A 17,202-nucleotide genomic window follows, 5' to 3' on the forward strand; every position below is an offset into this window, starting at 1 on the left:
CCTGATGCTTTCCAGATGTGAGCCCGGTTCCCTTCCCCCACCTGGCCCTGTGGCTTCCGCGGGGTGGCGGGGGGAAGCGGGGAGTCAGGGTCGGATACCCTCAGATCACCGGCACCCGGGCGGTGTCCCCTCCCCGCTCGGCTCGCGTCCCCATCCAGTCGGCCAAAACCGCGTAGGGAAGAAGGGCTGACGGCGAGAAGCTCCCTCCGGGGCCTCCCCCTGCTCCCCCAACGCCCGCCCCTTGGGGCGCGCCTCAGCCAGCCCACGCCCCTCCTGGCCCGCCCCCCCCGGACGCGCCCCTCGGGGGAACCCCGCCCCTCGCCACGCCCCCCAGCATCGCCCCTAGGCCACGCCCCCGGGGCCCGCCCCGCAAGCCCCACCTCCGCCACCGTCCCCGGCGGGAGGCTTGGTCTGCGAGTTGGTGTCTCCGTGCGCTTCTGTGCGTGTCTCTCGGGTGTCGCTGTTTGTCGGTCCCTGTCTCGGCCTCTCCATTTCTGTGTGTCTCTCCTCTATCCTGCATGTCTCTGTCTCTCTGTCTTTGCGATCCTCGGCCTGTGTCTGTCTCACCTAGTCCCTAGGTCTCTATCTCTCCAAATTTGTCTCTGCGTCCCCGTCTCTGTCGGCCTCTCCCTGCATCTCTCTCCCCTTCTCTTTGAATTTCTCCTGTCCCAGTGCGTCTTCAGTTCTCTCCCTCTGGCCTGCAGCCCCGCCACCCTGCTGTGTCCCGGCGTCTCTCCCAGGTCTGCGTCCCCCGCCGGCCCCGCGGGGACGCCCTGCCCTCCCAATTTCCACCTCCGCCTACGGCTTTGGTGTCGGCGGGCCGCGGGCGCCCCCGTGTGGCCATCGGGGGCTGTCACGAGAGGCCCGAGGGTTGGGTATGGGCGCCCCCAGGGGTGTGACCAGTGCAAGACAGAGACCCTGTGGGTGCCCCTGGTGACCCCGGGGAACGGCGTGCGTCGCCAAGAGACTGTGTGAGCGTGTACTACCGCGAGCTTGTGACGTTGTGTGTGTGGCTGTGTGACCTGGTGACATTTTGTGACAACCAGAAATGGTGTGTCTGTGAAACCGTGTGTTACGCAGAGAGGCTGTGTGCGACTGAGTGTGTGACATGAGAGGTCGTGACACGCAGGTGGCTGTGGGGGACGCCGTGAGGCTGGATGTGCCTGCGACACCATTTGGGGGACTGTGACATCAGGAGGCCGGATGTGACAGCGAGAGGTTGTAGGGCACAGTGTGCAACATGGCGAGGACACGAGGGCTGTGGGGGTCACAGGGTGACAGGGTGAATGAGTGTGACACACCCAGAGGTGGCGTGAGAAGGCAGCGTGACGGGCCCCGGGCAATGGGTGTGACAGAGGGACCACGTGAGTGTGACCGTGTGTGTCAGCCACGCTGGTCAACTGTGAGAAACTGACGATGTGCGACACACGGCAGGTGGGACAGCGAGAGAGGCAGCGCGCCACTGTGCGGGGCACTCGGAGATGACAATACGAGAGAGACCTTGTGCGTGTGTGTCCCTAACATACTGGGTGACGGTGAAAGCGCGGGTGAAGTTGCCACCGGCCGTGAACACGACAGAGAGAAGTTCCAACCGCGTGTCAAGGTGTGTGACGTCTTGAGACATGGCGTGTGACGCGGCCGAGCTGTGTGTGCCCATCTGAGCCAGCGTGTCTGGCTGCGGCGCGTGAGGCGGCATCGGTGATGCTGGGCCACACCAGGAGCGACGGGGAGCCCCCGTGCGTGGCGCTGGGGGGAGGGGGAGGGGCCGCGACTGTGACGAGCGAGCGCGGGTCAGTCGTGAGACTGTGTGGCCCCCGCCGCCGCGCGCGGGACAGAGCGTGCACGTCGATCTGAGGGACGGCGAGGGTGAGCCTGTGTGCTGGGAGGGGTGGTCTGTGACGGGACGACGCAGGTGGCCGGCGGGACGGGGTGAGAGAGCACGTGTGCTGGAGGGGCCGCGCGGGACCCGCATCCGAGGTCCGGGGGACATGGGGACAAGTGCAGAGCGTGGGGCAGGCACCCTTGAAGACTGTCTTTCCCTGCGAGTGAGCGTGTGCGTGCGTGTTTGAGAGGGACAGAGGCAGAGATGGAGAGGGGGACGGACAGAGAGAGGGGACCCAAAGAAACAGACCCAAGGCGGTGGGGGGGGGGGGAGCGGGACAGCGGTGGTGGCAGCAAGGAGGGGGCGGGCCCTCAGGGGCTGCGCCTCGGGGGAGGGGGCGGGGCGGACTGGGGGAGGGGGGGAGGGGGGGAGGGGGACCCAGACTCGGTCTCCCAGGCTCTGCCACCTGCCTGCCATCCCGGCCCTGAGCAGCAACAGGTAGGAGGCTCCGGTCTCACCCCACGGCGGATCCCTCTGCCCCATCGCAGCCGCCATCTGTCCCCCTAGGAATGAATGAATGCGTGAATGAATGACTTCCTACGTCTGCGTCTCCACCAGCCTGTCTCTCCCCAGCCCCTCCATCCCCCTCTCTCTGTCCCCCTGTCCCCTCTCTCCTCTGTCCCTTTATCCACCCCCCCCCACCCCACGCCTCTCTCTGCCCCTCTATCATTGTGCCTTCCTCTGTCCTTTCCTGTGCCCCTCCCTCTATCCTTTCCCACCCCCTCTCTCCACCCCTCCTGGACCCTCCACCTCCCCTTCTCTGTCCCTGCCCTGTCCCTTCATCCCCTCTGTCCCCCCTGGATCACTCTTTTTTTTTTTTTGACCCCTCTCCTTGTCCCCCCTCCCCCCACATCGCTTCATCCCTCCACCTCTCTCTCCCGCGCCCCAGTCTCTTTATTTCTTCCGTGCCTCGGTCTTTCTGTCACTCTGTGGCTCCCTCTGCCCCTCCATGTGTCCCTCTCTCCATCCTCTCTGCCCCTCTCCCAGTCATGGCCGAGTTGCCCGCCGCACCCCACCCCCAGCCCTCTCTCGGGCGGCTAATGAGCAGAGGCGCCTTTGAGGTGGCCAGGCCGGGGGTGGGGGAGCTCCCCAAGGGGGCCGGAGGGGGCAGCTGCTGCCAAGGCCCTAATGAGGCCCCCTCTGCGCCCTTCCCGCCGCGATCTTAATTCCTTGTTCTCCCCGAGCCGCCGCTAATTGGCCTGGGGAGGGCCCCCCTCCTGGCTCATGCTCTGTCCCCGGGGGCTGAGGACACCTGGATCCCGACCCAGCACCTGTGGCCCTGTTCTTTGGTCCCTCCCTCCACCTGCCAGGCAGCCTTATCACCGGACTTCCCTCGGGCCTTCCCTCGCCCGTCTTTGTCCTTCCCTCCATCTAGGTACCCCGTCTCTGCACCCCTCCATCCCTCCTCTGGCCCCTCTGGCCCTCCCTTGGCCTGCCTCTCGGTCGCCCATCTGTAGGTCCCTTCATTCCTCCTCTTTTCTCTGGTTTCCTGTCCCTCCCTCCACCTCCGGGCGCCCCATCCGTACGCTCTTCCTTCCACACCCCTGTCGCCGGGTCCCACTACCGCTGCCACCCCTACCTGGGGACCCCGGCTTGTCCTAGCCTACCCCGTCAGCCCCTACTCCCGCCCGGCGTCTAAACTCTTCCCCGCCCTTAGCCATGTCCAACAACATGGCCAAGATCGCGGAGGCCCGCAAGACGGTGGAACAGCTGAAGCTGGAGGTGAACATCGACCGCGTGAAGGTGCGGGGTGGGCTTGGGGAGGCCGGAGGGAGCTGCGGGGCCGGGGGCCGGACCCCGCGCTGTTGGAGGCCGGGCCCGCGGGAAGACCCTCTCCGGAACTGGGCGGGACCAGGGGGCGGGGCCGGGAAGGGGCGGGGCGGGGGCGGGGCCTTGGGCGGAGAACGGACCGCGCCCCGGCGTCCGCAGGTGTCGCAGGCGGCGGCCGAGCTCCTGGCCTTCTGCGAGACGCACGCCAAAGACGACCCGCTGGTGACGCCGGTCCCCGCCGCAGAGAACCCCTTCCGCGACAAGCGCCTCTTTTGCGTCCTGCTCTGAGTCTTCGCGACAGCTTACCCCCTCCCTCGCCAAAGAGTGAATCCAATAAACGTGGCGGCTGTGGTGGTACCTGTGCTTTTGGGGAAACTGAGGCACGCACAGAGCTTGGGGCCATCACGGGGGACCCTGTCCCTCCACGGCCCTCCTGAGTGTGTTTGGAGTGTGTTGGGGGTGAGGATGTGTGGCGTGGGGGGGGGGCGTTGTGGATGGGGAGGATGTACCGGAGGAAGTGAGCACCCCGGACTCTGACCTGCACTGGGCCCTCCGCGACCCTGAATATATTTAATCATCCCCACAGCCCCAGAAGGCAGCTGGCTACTTGCATAGGATCCATTTTGCAGGGGGGGAAACTGAGCCAAAGGAGGTTCCCTCACTCCAAGTTACACAGCTGGGAGGTAATGAGGGGTAGACTGTGGCCTCCAGCGCTGAACCCCCGAACCCCTGAGCTGGCCCCTCTCCTCTCCAGGAGCCCCCATGCCCACCCCTCCTTTCCCTCTCCCTGAGTGACTCCACCCCCTGCCACGGGCTTACCTCTGTCCGTAGCACTGACCTCTGTTCATTCATTTGTCCCGTTCATTCTTCCAAGCCCTCCCTGAGGACCTACCTACCTGCTCTGTGACCAGCCCTGTTCTGGGTGAAGCCGGGGACATAGTGGGGACCGAGACAGCCCTTGGCTTTGCCCTCTTGCGGCTCAGAATCCAATAGGAGACCCAGACCTGTCCCCAGATAGTGATGACCCAGACAGGGCAGGGCTGGGGTCGGGGAGCTCCGAGGGAGCGCTTGACTCAGGTTGGGCGTCGGGGAGGGCTTCCTGGAGGAGGGGACATCTGAGCCGGGACATGGTGGTAATAACACTTGGGGACCCAGAGGAGACAGAAGCGTGGCTGGAGGGAGAGGAGACAAATTGAGGTGTGACGTTCCTCCCTTTGGTGGTTATTTTCTTTGTTATGGGGACACAGGGCTGCCTCAGTCACAGTTCCTGCCCTGTGTTTCTCACTTCACACATTGGTGGCCCACAGGACATTTATAGCCTGCAGTTATATATATATATATTTTTTTTTCGTTCTCTACTTTTGGCCTACATAACGTTTAAAAATGTTCTTGACTTGGTTGCCAAATTGAAAAATAGGAGTACTTCACATAAAAGTCCTTATTTCTGGCTTCTCCCAAATCGGAAGTTCTGGTGACCTCAGGCCTGCCTGAGCCCTCGGGGTGACCCGGAGGCTGGGGGATGGGACACGGGCTTCGGGGTTCACCAGAGTCTCCGCCCCTGTCCTACCGTCTCCTGGTCCCAGGGGGTTCTTACCCCGGCGTGAAGAGAGTGGGAAATGTCTTGAAGGTCGAAAATGAGGAGACGCAGACCGCAGACCCGGTGAGGTGGCTGGAGGGCCACTGAGTTAGAGACACCCCCCCCCCCCGCCCCAGGGTCCTCACATGCTTCCTCTTCTCTCCAGAGTAACACCTGTGCTCCTCAGCTTGGGGCTAACGGGGTGGGGGGGGGTTGCTGGACCCCTGGACCTGGATGGAGCCCCCTCACTGGGCCTCCCCTCCCTAGAGGGGGCCATGCGTGCTTCTGGCGAGCGCTCCATTATTCACATCGGATTGGGGTCCCCTGGGCCCCAACTCTGAGCTTCCTGCTGGATCGAGGCAGAAGCTTCTGTAATTACATCTCCCTCCTGCCTCCCACCTCTCAGCCGGCTCCAGCCCCGGTCGCATCATGTCTGTGGGAGCCCCGGGGGAGACTGGGGACAGAGAGAGCCAAGGATGAGCTGGGGAGGAGGGATGCCGGGAGGGAAGTTGCCAGAGGATTCTGGAATTTCTCAGACCCGGCCTCCTTGCCTCTTAGAACCTGAAAGGCGAAGGAATCTCCAATTGCAGGACCTCAGAGGGCCGGCATGCTGGAGTCTTTCAACCCCGGGGGGCCAGAATCCTTCCCCTGTCCGGCTAGGATCCAGAGCTCTGCACCTCACGAGCGTAAGGATCTCTTGAGCCTAGACTGTTGGGATTTTTAGACCCTTTCAGCTTCGAAATCTTGGGGCTGTATAGCGGAGATCCCTTCTCCTGACTTCCTGACCCCGTGTGGGGAAGGGAGGGCGGGCAGGAAGGGAGGTCTACCTGGAGGAGGCGGGGGGAGGCCGGATGAGCCGGACAGAGCAGGTCCCGGGTGACCAGCATCCATGCGTGCAAATCTGGATAATCTTGTTAGCGGGTATGACTCGGGAGCACCGGCTTCTGGTGACCCGCTGCTCTATCCGGCCAGCCCCAGCTGTGAGGTCAGCTCTGCGGTCAGAGCCAGGCCAAGAGGCAGAGAGGTGACCGCCTGGGGAAGTGATTGCTGTCAGCAGTCCCCTCCCTCTTCACCCCCAACCCCGAGGGCTGCCCCTGCCAGGCTGTCTTCCCTCTGTACCCCACAGGCCCTGAGCAGTGCTTGGTTCTGCTGAAGGGGTCTGGGGGCGGGGTGGCCCCGAGCCACAACTGTGACCATCACTTCCTTGGAGTCCTGTTTCTGAAGCCCCAACCTCACTTAATTGTTGGATAACCCCTTCCCCCCCCCAAAGACCCGGTTTATCCCCATGTTTCAGACGTGGCATCAGGCACAGGGCGGTGACATCACCTGGCCAGTGGGGGCTTGAGGTGGGAGTGGGGGCCGACGGATGAGCTCTTCCAGAAGCGACTGGAGGTGTCGGGAGGGGGCTTGCAGGACGGAAGTGAGGGGCGCACCCCCCACCCCCCGCAAAGGCAGGGCAGGGACGACAGGGGAGAGCCCCCTGGAGCAGGGGTGAGAGGCAGAGTCTGGCGGGTAGGCAAGGGCCCATTTGCGGTGCAGGAAAGGGCGGTGGGCAGAGGAAAAGGGCCTCTGACTGAAGGTGTTGGGACCTGCCGATGAGGGACAGGTCAGGATGGGCACACAGCGGCTCCTTGCAGCAGCCCGAGGGCACAGGAGGACAGGAAGGCTTGGCAGGTGTCAGAGCTGACGCGGCTGTGCTCACTCCTGTCTGTGCGTGGGGCGGGGAGGGGTACAGGGTGGGTCCATCCTTCTCCCTTCTCCCGGGGCAAGGTCAGGAGGCTGGGAGCCAAGAGAGGGTTGGGCCCAGGGCAAGGGGGGGACGTGAGTTCAGCCGCAAGGCCAGATGCGGCCCAGGCAGGCAGCCGGAGGCCTTGGCCAACAAGCAGGGGTGGGGGAGACCTGGGGGGCGCAGATGACTCAGGGGAGGGCCTGCCGGTCCAGGCTCCAGCTCTGACCTTCCTCTCCCTCCCCCCTCCCCTTGCCGCACACTGAGGGGGGCCGTGCCTCGGAGCCCCTCTGGGGCCCTCCCCCTGGGCACACAGTTAAGCGGGTGGGAGTCTGTGGAAGGAATAACGACCGCCAGCAGCTACCTGAGGGCTGCCTGGAGGCGGGTGGGGTGGCTTCTGTCCCCACTGTCCACACCACGCCCCCAGCAAGCGCGAGGCAGCCACTCGAGGAAGGAGGACATCAGGGCTGAGCTAGACCAAGTCGTTGTCGGGAGTCACACAGCAAGTGGCCGGCGGGTGGCGGAGGGGGGGGGGGCTTCCAGAACCCGTGTCTTCCCAAGACGCCGGGCAGCAAACCTTCCCTTGCAAACCGACGCGGGAGACACAGCCACGAAGAGGCCCATGGGCCCGCGGTACCCAGGCGCCGACACCCGCAGCAAGACGCGTCAGCGGACACCGATGGGCGAGTGGACCTTCGAGGAAAGGGACACCAGAGTGCACACACACACACACACACTCACAGCGCTCTTCCAAGGCTCACCCAGGTGACACTAATCCCACACAGACCCGCACGTGAGGGTCACACGTCCACCACGGTCCCTGGCACACCCCGCCCCCCGGTGCCCACCCCACCCCCCCCGGCCCCACCCTGCCCGGGTTCTGTGCCGGCCGGCGCCAGCTGTCCCTGGGCTGTCCTCTCCTCTGCCCCTCTGTCCGCGGTCCTTCTGGGGACGCCTGAGTCGCGTTCGACCAGTGCGAGAGGGAGGAGGCTGACTCACCCCCCCCCCGGGGCGGCTCCTTCCCACGGTTCCCCCGCCCGTGGAAGCCGCCTGCCCCCTCATAGCACAGCTGGGGTGACCTTTCACCCCAAGGCACCTGCAGGAAGAGGAACCCTTTGTGGCCCTTGCTGCAGGCGTGGCCCCAGCTGGGCAGGATGTGAGGGTTCCCGGAAAGTAAGTGGAAGTGTGTCCAGCACTGACATTGGCCCCGGGACAACCGGCCCCCAGCGGCACAGGTGGATAAACTGAGGCCTGGAGGGGGGGCAGGGTGTGTGAGGCCTCACTGGGCATGGGAGCAGAGTGGACTTCCTGAACGCTTCACGTCCCCAGTGGGGACAGGAAGCCAGTGGGAGGGAGGCTCCAGGAACCGGAGCTACCCCCGCCCCCCCCCCCCCCCCAACTCCCCTGATGCTTCAACAGGACAGAAGCCTGCCAGGCGTCATCTTTCATTAATATGATACAACTTCCTGAGTTCCCTCTGGTCTGTCTGGGGACCGCAGAGCATGGGGCGGTGGCAGGTTGGGGGGGGGGCACCACATAGCTAGGAGGCCTGAGGCCCATACACACGGGCGCCCCCCCTCTCAGAGCCTCTGCTATGGCTGGAGCTGAGGCCGGAAGCCGGGATGCCAGCTGGGCACAGGCGATAGGGAGAGGGGGAGAAGGGGTGCGGGGGTTGTGGTCACTGAGGGGTCTGGGTACAGAGAGGGGAAGTCTGCAGCTAATCCCTCCTGGCCTTGGACATGAGGCAACACGGGCACAGGCTCTCTCCTTGTGACAAAGGGGGCTCTGGGATGGGCCACTTGCCGCGGTTGGCCGCCAGGCCCGTGAAGCTGGTGTTAGTGGTGGGATGGGGACAGGACAGTTAGTTAGTGGTGGGATGGGGACAGGAGCTCAGGGCAAATGGAGTTTGTCATCCCTCTAACTCAAACGGGCCTCCCCTAAGGGGTATCCGACAGGGTCTCGGGCCCTTGGGGGCGGGGAGGCTGAATGGGGAGCCGTTGACTCAGTGGGAACCAGGACCCGTTACCGGCTGTGCTGGCAGCTGGGACACGCAGGCCGACCACACTGGCCCGAGGGTGGCGGTGGCCGGGGGTGTGTTTGGGGTGTGGGAGAGAACCATGTGACAGTGATGTTGGAGTCTTGGACTGCTGTCTGTGGCCAGAATTATTCCTGGAAGTCAAGGTCACCAGAGCTTGGCCTAAGGGCCTGGGATTGCTGGAGCAAGAAGCCGGAAGGTGGGAGGGCGCTCCCCTTTGGTGCTCTTGGAAGCCCTGGGTCCCCCCGAACCCCCCACTCCCCCCCACACCCGACGGCGGAGACACCAAGTCCCAAGTCTCTCTTCCCAGACTCAGCTGGCTGGGTGAGCTTGAAAGTTGGGATGGGCTCCAGGGACTGGCATTTTTTCCTCTGGCTCGGCCACCTCCTTCTCCAGCCTTCTGGAAGGAGCGAATTGTGTCCGGGGAACAGAGATCGCAGTAATGCCTGTAAAACACTACATCGGGGAGGAATTTCCTGGTCATTTCTCAATCCCTGGGCAGTGTCCTAACCCCGGGGCCCGGAGCCCAGAATGGATCCCAGAGGCCACCCCCAGACGGCCTCTCGGACCGGTCAGCTGTGCCCCTTAGGTCTTGTCCTGGTGTGCCCCCGAGTGTGACATTCAGTGGTCCCCACGCGGGGCCACCGGGGAAGGGAGAAGAGCAGAGAGAGACCCTCCTGCGAGGAAGTGGCAGGTGGCTCAGTGAGGGCACCTGGACCAGGCAGGGGAGATGGACAGAGCCCGAGGTTGGGGAGGGGTGCCTCTAGAGCAAGCAGGGGAGGGGAAGGCGGGGCAGAGGGAGGAAATGAAAAAGCCGGGGCCAGGCGAGGAGGGAGGGAGGGAGGGAGGAGGAGGGAAGCAGGGAGAAGCTGACACACACAGACCAACACAGACAGACACAGACCTCGGCTGACAGGAGAGCGGGGGACAGAGGAGGCACTGAGAGAGAAGGCAGACAGAGGTGCGGTGAGGAGGGGAGAGAGAGGGAGAGGCAGAAGCAGAGAAGGGGTGGGCAAGGGAGAGGACAGAACCGGGAGAGGGAAGGGGGAAAGACAGGGAGAGAGAGGAGAGAGGCAGACAGACCGACCGGTGGACCTTGGGGTTGACCATGGGGAGGGCGGTGGGCATCTGAGTGGGGCTCGGGGGGGCAGACCCGGCTCCCCCTCACCCCCCCGCCCCCTCGGGACCCCTCTAGTCCAGGAGGCAGGGGGGATGGCGGATTCGTGCAGGAACCTCACCTACGTGCGGGACTCAGTGGGGCCAGCCACCAGCACCCTGATGTTCGTGGCGGGCGTGGTGGGCAACGGGCTGGCACTAGGCATCTTGGGGGCGCGGCGACGGTCACGCCCCTCGGCCTTCACCGTGCTGGTCACCGGACTGGCCGTCACCGACCTGCTGGGCACTTGCTTCCTGAGCCCCGCGGTGTTCGTGACCTACGCCCGCAACAGCTCGCTGCTGGGCCTGGCCCGGGGCCGCCCCACGCTCTGCGACACCTTCGCCTTCGCCATGACCTTCTTCGGCCTGGCCTCCACGCTCATCCTCTTCGCCATGGCCGTGGAGCGCTGCCTGGCGCTCAGCCACCCCTACGTCTACGCCCAGCTGGACGGGCCGCGCTGCGCCCGCCTGGCCCTGCCTGCCGTCTATGCCTTCTGCACCTTCTTCTGTTCTCTGCCCCTGCTGGGCCTGGGCCAACATCAGCAGTACTGCCCGGGGAGCTGGTGCTTCATCCGGATGCGCGCCACGGAGCCGGGCGGCTGCGCCTTCTCGCTGGCCTACGCCAGCCTCGTGGCCCTGCTGGTGGCCGCCATCGTCCTCTGCAACAGCTCTGTCACCCTGAGCCTCTGCCGCATGTATCGCCGGCAGAGGCGCCACCAGGGCTCGCTGGTGCCCGGGCCCCGGGCGGGAGAGGACGAGGTTGACCACCTGATTCTGCTGGCTCTCATGACGGGCATCATGGCCGTGTGCTCCCTGCCTCTCACGGTGAGTCCTCTCCGCAGCTGGAGGGGGAGGGGGAGGGGGAGGGGGAGGGCGGCACCCGGCTCTGTCCTCCAGCGGTTGCGCCCGGTTCACGGATGGGGACGCTGAGACCTCCCCCCCACCCCTGACGAGGCCGGAGGCTTTGTCCGTGGCCAAGCAACTCCCAGCTTTCCAGAGAAGTCTCCCCCCCCTCCCCTCCCGTGCTTCTGCCCTCTTGGACCCCTGCTGACCCCTGGTCTCCCAGCCTTGCACATCTCCGGCACCCCTCCAAACACGCCCCAACCTTCCCCTACCCCCGCGGTGATGACAAGGTCCACGGTTCATTGCGCGCTTGCTCTGGGTCCACCCTGTGCTCTGCGGTTTACAAATTCTCTCCGGAATAATCTTCAAATGACCCGTTGCACCCATTCCACAAGCACTTAGCAAGGAACGGAACAAAGTTCCTGTCCCGTCGCTATTTTTACCGGTGGAGGGTCATGTGTCTTGCCCACATTCACACAGAGCCAGGTCTGGACCCCAGATTCCAGGGTCTGCTTCCCCCGCCCCCCCCGGCCCTTCCCACCCCAGCCCCACTCTCCCAGCCTTGCCCCTTCCCTGCAGAGCCCCTTGCCTGCTTCTCTAGGGAACTGGAACGTGGCAAGGCCACCTGGTCATCCGGCCCTGTATTCTGGGCCTCGGCTTCTCTTTCTGTAAAATGCGAGGGCTGGGCTAGATTTGGGGGCCATCCAACCTTAGGGGGCGGGGGTTACGGACAACTCAGAGGCTGGAAGGTGTGGACACACACACACACACACACGCAGGGGCCACGGCCCCGGGACACACCCACACAACCCCAGCTCTGTCCCTCTAGGCTGGTACTTTCCTGGGACTTTCTCTCCCTCCGCGCCCCGGATGCATTTCTCACTTAGGTTACATCTTATCTTATTTCCTTCCTTTTCTAAAGGGCGCCCCTCCCTCATTCCTGCCAGCGACCCAAGTGGAAGGAGGGGCGTGAGGGCGGGGGTGTGGGGGAGGGTGGGGGGTTCACCGGTGCTTCTTAATGCCCTCGCCCTGTCCCCAGGTCCGAGGCTTCACCCAGGCCATCGCCCCGGACAGCAGCGAGGTGGGGGACCTCCTGGCCTTCCGGTTCAACGCCTTCAACCCCATCCTCGACCCCTGGGTCTTCATCCTCTTCCGCAAGGCTGTCTTCCAGAGGCTCAGGACCTGGTTGTGCTGCCTCTGCCCCAGGCCTGCCCACGGCGACTCGCAGACACCCCTCTCCCGGCCCGCCTCGGGGAGGAAGGACTCAAGGGCCCCCACTGCTCTTGGGGGGAAGGAGGAGAGATGGGTGCCCCTGTCAGCCTGGGGCGAGGGGCGGGGGGGACGCTTACCCCAGGCACAGCGATCCGCCAGCACCACGGGAACGTCATCCAAAGAGGGGTCGGCGGCCGCCTGCTCCCTCTGCTGACCCGGCTGCCGCGATCTCCTGCCCTGTGTCCCGGAAGCAGGAACCGGACACACAGGGGCGGCACGGCCGCTGGTGGAGAAGCGGGGATGGGTCTCGGGGTCCTTGTCTGCTGGAATCTCGACCCCCTGAATGCGGGGGGTGATCAGCTGCTATTCCCCTATGTCTCCTTCTTCAGGGTGGCCACGGCAGGCTCTGGGAGAAGAGGGAGGGACAGAGGGGACGTTTGTCCTGGAACACAAAAAGAACAGGTCTCTCAAAATAACTGGGGGCCTGGCCGGCCCGCTCTGGTCCTCGCTTGCCCATCTATCTCACTGTCTAAATATTTAGAGGGCGGGAAAGTTCCCAGAAGCTTCTGTGCAGTCAGGTCTGCTCTGGTTCAGGTTCTGGCTCTGATCCTCATCCCTTTGGGGTGCTTGGCTGGCCCGCCCCCAAACCCCAGGGGACATCCCTGCCCTCTCCCAGGCCACTCCAAAAGCCACCCTCTCTGCTGCCTCATGAGAACCAGAGATTCTTGGACAAGCTCCCTGCCTCCCCTCACTCCTGATTTCCCATCAAACGTGGAAGAGATGGGGCGGGAGGGGGGGGTGGAACCGGAGGAAGGAGAGATTGTCATATGCTAGGTGGCACTCTGGACACGTGCCTGGGAAGCTGCATGGCTTGGTGGCCTGCGAGATGTGGACTGCGGGGGCGGGAGCCTGGGTGCCGGCGGAGACGAGGGCGGCCCGAGGACAAAGGCAAGGGAGTTACGGATCCCAGGGACCACCCGGGCACAGGGACGCAGACCCAAGTCCCTGTGCCTGTCCCTGAGTAAACAGCCGCCCGCTTACTTACAAAGCCTGACCTCAGCTCATGTGTCCTCGGAGCCCTCACAAAAATGTCATTGATTCATTCCACAAATAGCGGGCACTGACTCTGCAGGTATTGGAGACCCTAGACCAGTCTCTGCCCCGCCCCGGGACTCCGCTGGGGTGATCGCCAGCCTTCTGGCTTCTGGCTTCAAGGCCATCGCCTGCCCACCGAGAGGCCCGAGATCAAGGGTGCTTGAGAGGGAGCTGACTGACAGGAAAGGAAGTGGTGTTTGGGGTGGTAGGCGGTGAACAGAGGGACAGCCGGGACAGCCTTTTCCCCCCAGCCCCTCCCAGTTCCCCTTTGTAGTTGCTCTAGGGTTAAACCATAAACATGTACCTGGGGAGGGACCGGAGAGGGAGGCATGGGCCTCCCATAGAGATAACAGCAGCTGACATCATTGAGTCCTCTGCTCTGCGGGGGGGGGGGGGGGGGGGTGCACCCTCTCTCCAGCCTGCTCTTATTGGAGCCTTTCCACAGAAGCTGGAGTCAAGGCCCAGAGAGGACAATCGCCAGCCTTGGGTCACACAGCGAGGAGGAAGCACAGTCTAAGGGTGCAGTTGATCTTTCTATCTCCGGAACCCAGCTTGCTTGGCTAGTGGCGGTGCCTCCCTGGGCCCCGGCTTCCTTTTGTGCAGAAGGGCGATGATAACGTAGTATTCAGTTCACAGGGCTGTGCTCAGGATTACCCCGTTCCCCCTGGAAAGCAGCGTAGCACAGTGCTTTCCTGGAATAAATACCCCAAGACGCGTTACTGTTACTGCCGTCCTTGCCGCTGCTATTGTTGTCTGTGGCTTGAAACGTGGGTTGAGAAAAAGCAACACTTTGCTTCTGTTGTTTCCCCATTTCTTTTCTTTTTTCTTTTTTTCCCCAGCCACTATGATTTGAATCACATTACCGGAGAAAGAGGGGTGTCTGGGAGAGTTAAAAAATAGGTCCAGACGATCGTCTTTAATGGCCATGGGCTTCCTTTCGGGGTGATCAAAACGTTCTGGAAGTAGCATCGATGGTTGTACAACACTGAAAATATACTAAACGTCTCTGAATTGTACGCGTTAAAATGGTACATTTTATGTTATGGGCATTTACCACCATAAAAAACAATGCTAAACAAAATGTTAACGTGATGCTAAAAAATGCTAAAAAAAAATCGAGCGTGTGTAGAAACTTTTATGACAGTCTTGCCAGAGTGACCTCTTGGTTGAATTTAATAATCAAAAACTTGACTTGTACAAAAACCAAACGGGGGGCCAAGAGACATCAGGTGGTCTGGCCTTTGTCGCCAAACCTGGCCCAGCCTCAGTGAGAACCCACCCAAAGGGCCCTTGGAGGGCGGTGGAGAAAGGATGGGGTGGGGGGTGGAGGGATTGCAGAGGCGCATTTTGGGTTGGAGGCAAGGGAAAGGGGGCCTGCCTGTCCAGGCAAGACCCCCAGGGGGCGCCCGTCTCCTCTCTCTGTGCTGTCTAGGAAAGTGGGTCAGTTCTATCTGGCCTCTTAGGGCTCCCTCAATGGCAGCACAGGGCTGGGCAGTTGAACCCACAGCTTCCAAGCCTGAGGTGGGTGTTATTGTCATCCCCATTTTTCAGATGGCTTTTTTTTTTTTAATGTTCATTTTGAGGTGGGGGAGGGGCAGAGAGTGACGGAGAGAGAATCCCAAGCAGGCTCCGAGCTGGCGGTCATCGCAGAGCCCAAGGTGGGGCTCGATCCCATCAACCGTGAGATCATGATCTGAGCCGAAATCAAGAGTCGGACGGCGCCCCTTGGGGCTGGTTTTCTGCTGGTTTTTAACCACCAGGCCTGACTTCTCAAGAGTCTGTCCCCCCCTCTGCATCCCACTGTTTAATCGCCGACCCCATCACCTCATCTTCCAGGGGGTTTTCAAGCATTCCTCGCCCCAGCTCCCAGCAGCCCCTCCGGGATGATTTGGAAACTCCTCTCCTGAAGCTGGTGTCCTGACCCCTGACTGCCTGTGTATTCTCTTCCACAGTCCCCGGCTGAGCGGTCATTCCCCTGCTTGCCAAGCTCCGAGGGCTCCCTCTGGTGGCGGCCAAGGGACAGCTCCCTCCCTGTCTTCTCAGCCACAGCAGACAACCAAGGTTTCCCCCGAGAGCCTGCGCAAGACCTATGTGGCCTCCACCCCTTTGTTTATTGAGCTCACCCTTCCTGGAACAGTGTTTCCCCTTTTCCAACCCTCAAAAGCACCCTGGCCCTTCAGGTCCTGCTTAAACTATTCCTTCTCCTTTTTTCTTCTTAAAAATTTTGTTTTTAAGTAATCCCTACACCCAAAGTGGGGTTTGAACTCACAACCCTGAGATCAAGAGTTGCACGTTCCACCAACCGAGCCAGCCAGGCGCCCCACTCCTCTTCGCAGAAGACTCACTCACTCCTATCTCAGCACTCTCGGCACTTTTTGGGCAGGTCGAGACTGTGGTGCTGGGGACACGGCAGTGACAGAGAGGGCCCTGGCCCTGTTCTCCTGGGGCCCATAGTCCAGAGTGGGCGGGGCTGAGAGATGGGGGGTGGGGTGCAGTCTACGGGGACACCAGGGAGGGCTTCTTGGAGGAGGGGGTGGCTGAGTGGGACCTGAGGATTGCCAGAAAGTGAGCCCGGGAAAGAGGAATGTTTCTGTCGTGCTCAAGATGCTGTCTCTGGCCTCAGCCTCCTGCTCATCATTAACTCAACAGATTCCCTGGAGCCCCCTGGGTGGGGGGAGGGGGCCCAAGGCTGCTCTGTGCCTGCTGGGGATATGGCAGTGACGGGACGCCACCTTGGCCCCATCTCACTCACTTCCCAGTTGGACGACGTCACAGAACTAAGCCTCACGATAAGCAGAAAAGATACAAACTTGCAAGCTGGGATGTGCTGAGAGCACAGCACAGGCATCTGGGTTAGGGGCCTGCCTAGCGTGGAGTGGGTGCCAGGAAGCGAAGGAGACTTTGTTCATTTATAACTTCATTTTAGTCATTTTGGACTTCCTCTGGGAAGGCACTCGGCCTGGCCCACAGATGGGACTGGTGCGCGCGTACAAACACACACACACACACACACACACACACACACTGGTCTCCACCAGGGGCAACTCTCGGGGGGCTTTCTACAGCCATTGCCCCACCTGCTGGTCACACTGGGGATGACACTTAGTGGTCCCAGTGGCCACTACCCCCCGGGGGGGGGGGAGGGGAGAAAGTGAGGGGGCCCTGGGTGGGCGCCCTCCTCCCCCCCCCCTCCCGCTGGGTCACCTCGGCTAGTCACCTTCGAAGGACAGGTTTGAGCTGGCCTGGCAGACCTGCGAGTCTGAACTGGAAATGATTCCCATTCCAAACATCTCTCTACTCGGGGCTGGAGTCAGCTCCCTCAGTGCCTGCCTTGTGTCCATTAGAAGCTCTGAGTGCCGTCTACGTGTCTTTGATTAATAAAGAATGGGAAAGCGAAGTCATGATTATTTAATAACGCAGCCTGTCTGGGAGTAAAAGTCTTTCAAAACATAGGGCCCAAGGGGGAAAAACGATGACAGGCAGTAGAGCAGGGCAGGCAGTGCGAGGCGAGGCGGTGGTTAAAAGCATTGGGTGTTTGGGAATCCGAATGATCTGGGGTTTGGGGACCCGGTTCGGCCACGTCTAAGAGGTGTGGTGCGGGAGGCTTTACCCGCCCGGGGCCCTCCAGATTTTGATCATTATTTTAGGGCCAGATGCCCCGGCGCAGAGCATGTGCACCCCAACTGGGTGCGGAGTCTCGTTCGGACTCAATCTCGCCCGTGCGCCAATTAAATGAGACCTGTCTAGAAAGTGGTTGGCACAGCCCTCTGAGGTCGGTGGGTTTTTTTTCTTTAAATATATTTGTTTAATGTTTACTTTTGAGAGAGAGCATGAGCAGGGGAGGGGCAGAGGGAGAAGGAGAGAGAAGTGGACTCACTCGAAGCGGGGCTCGAACTCCTGAACCGTGA

At 62.3% G+C, this 17,202-nt stretch overlaps 2 protein-coding genes across 8 annotated transcripts; both read left to right on the forward strand.

The window, feature by feature from the left end:
* Nucleotides 1-393: 393 nt before the first annotated feature.
* On the forward strand, nt 394-4,009 carry GNG8 (G protein subunit gamma 8). Of its 7 annotated transcripts, XM_042969712.1 has the most exons (4): nt 1,134-1,218; nt 1,435-1,603; nt 3,540-3,625; nt 3,812-4,009. In XM_042969712.1, the coding sequence occupies exons 3-4, from the start codon at nt 3,542-3,544 to the stop codon at nt 3,938-3,940; spliced, it is 213 nt and encodes a 70-aa protein (XP_042825646.1). In that variant the 5' UTR covers nt 1,134-1,218; nt 1,435-1,603; nt 3,540-3,541; the 3' UTR covers nt 3,941-4,009. The 7 variants fall into 7 exon arrangements, with proteins under 7 accessions (XP_042825647.1, XP_042825646.1, XP_042825650.1 ...); XM_042969713.1 differs by lacking the exons at nt 1,134-1,218; nt 1,435-1,603 and adding an exon at nt 394-439; XM_042969716.1 differs by lacking the exons at nt 1,134-1,218; nt 1,435-1,603 and adding an exon at nt 1,636-1,866 and having other exon boundaries at nt 3,540-3,604.
* A 5,996-nt stretch (nt 4,010-10,005) lies between these two features.
* Nucleotides 10,006-14,388, forward strand: PTGIR (prostaglandin I2 receptor). The gene is made up of 2 exons (XM_042970028.1): nt 10,006-10,969; nt 12,027-14,388. Exons 1-2 carry the CDS (start codon nt 10,202-10,204, stop codon nt 12,411-12,413), a joined length of 1,155 nt encoding a protein of 384 aa, XP_042825962.1. The 5' UTR covers nt 10,006-10,201; the 3' UTR covers nt 12,414-14,388.
* Nucleotides 14,389-17,202: the final 2,814 nt, after the last annotated feature.

The sequence above is a fragment of the Panthera tigris genome, chromosome E2, assembly GCF_018350195.1.
Source record: "Panthera tigris isolate Pti1 chromosome E2, P.tigris_Pti1_mat1.1, whole genome shotgun sequence".
Taxonomy (NCBI): domain Eukaryota; kingdom Metazoa; phylum Chordata; class Mammalia; order Carnivora; family Felidae; genus Panthera; species Panthera tigris.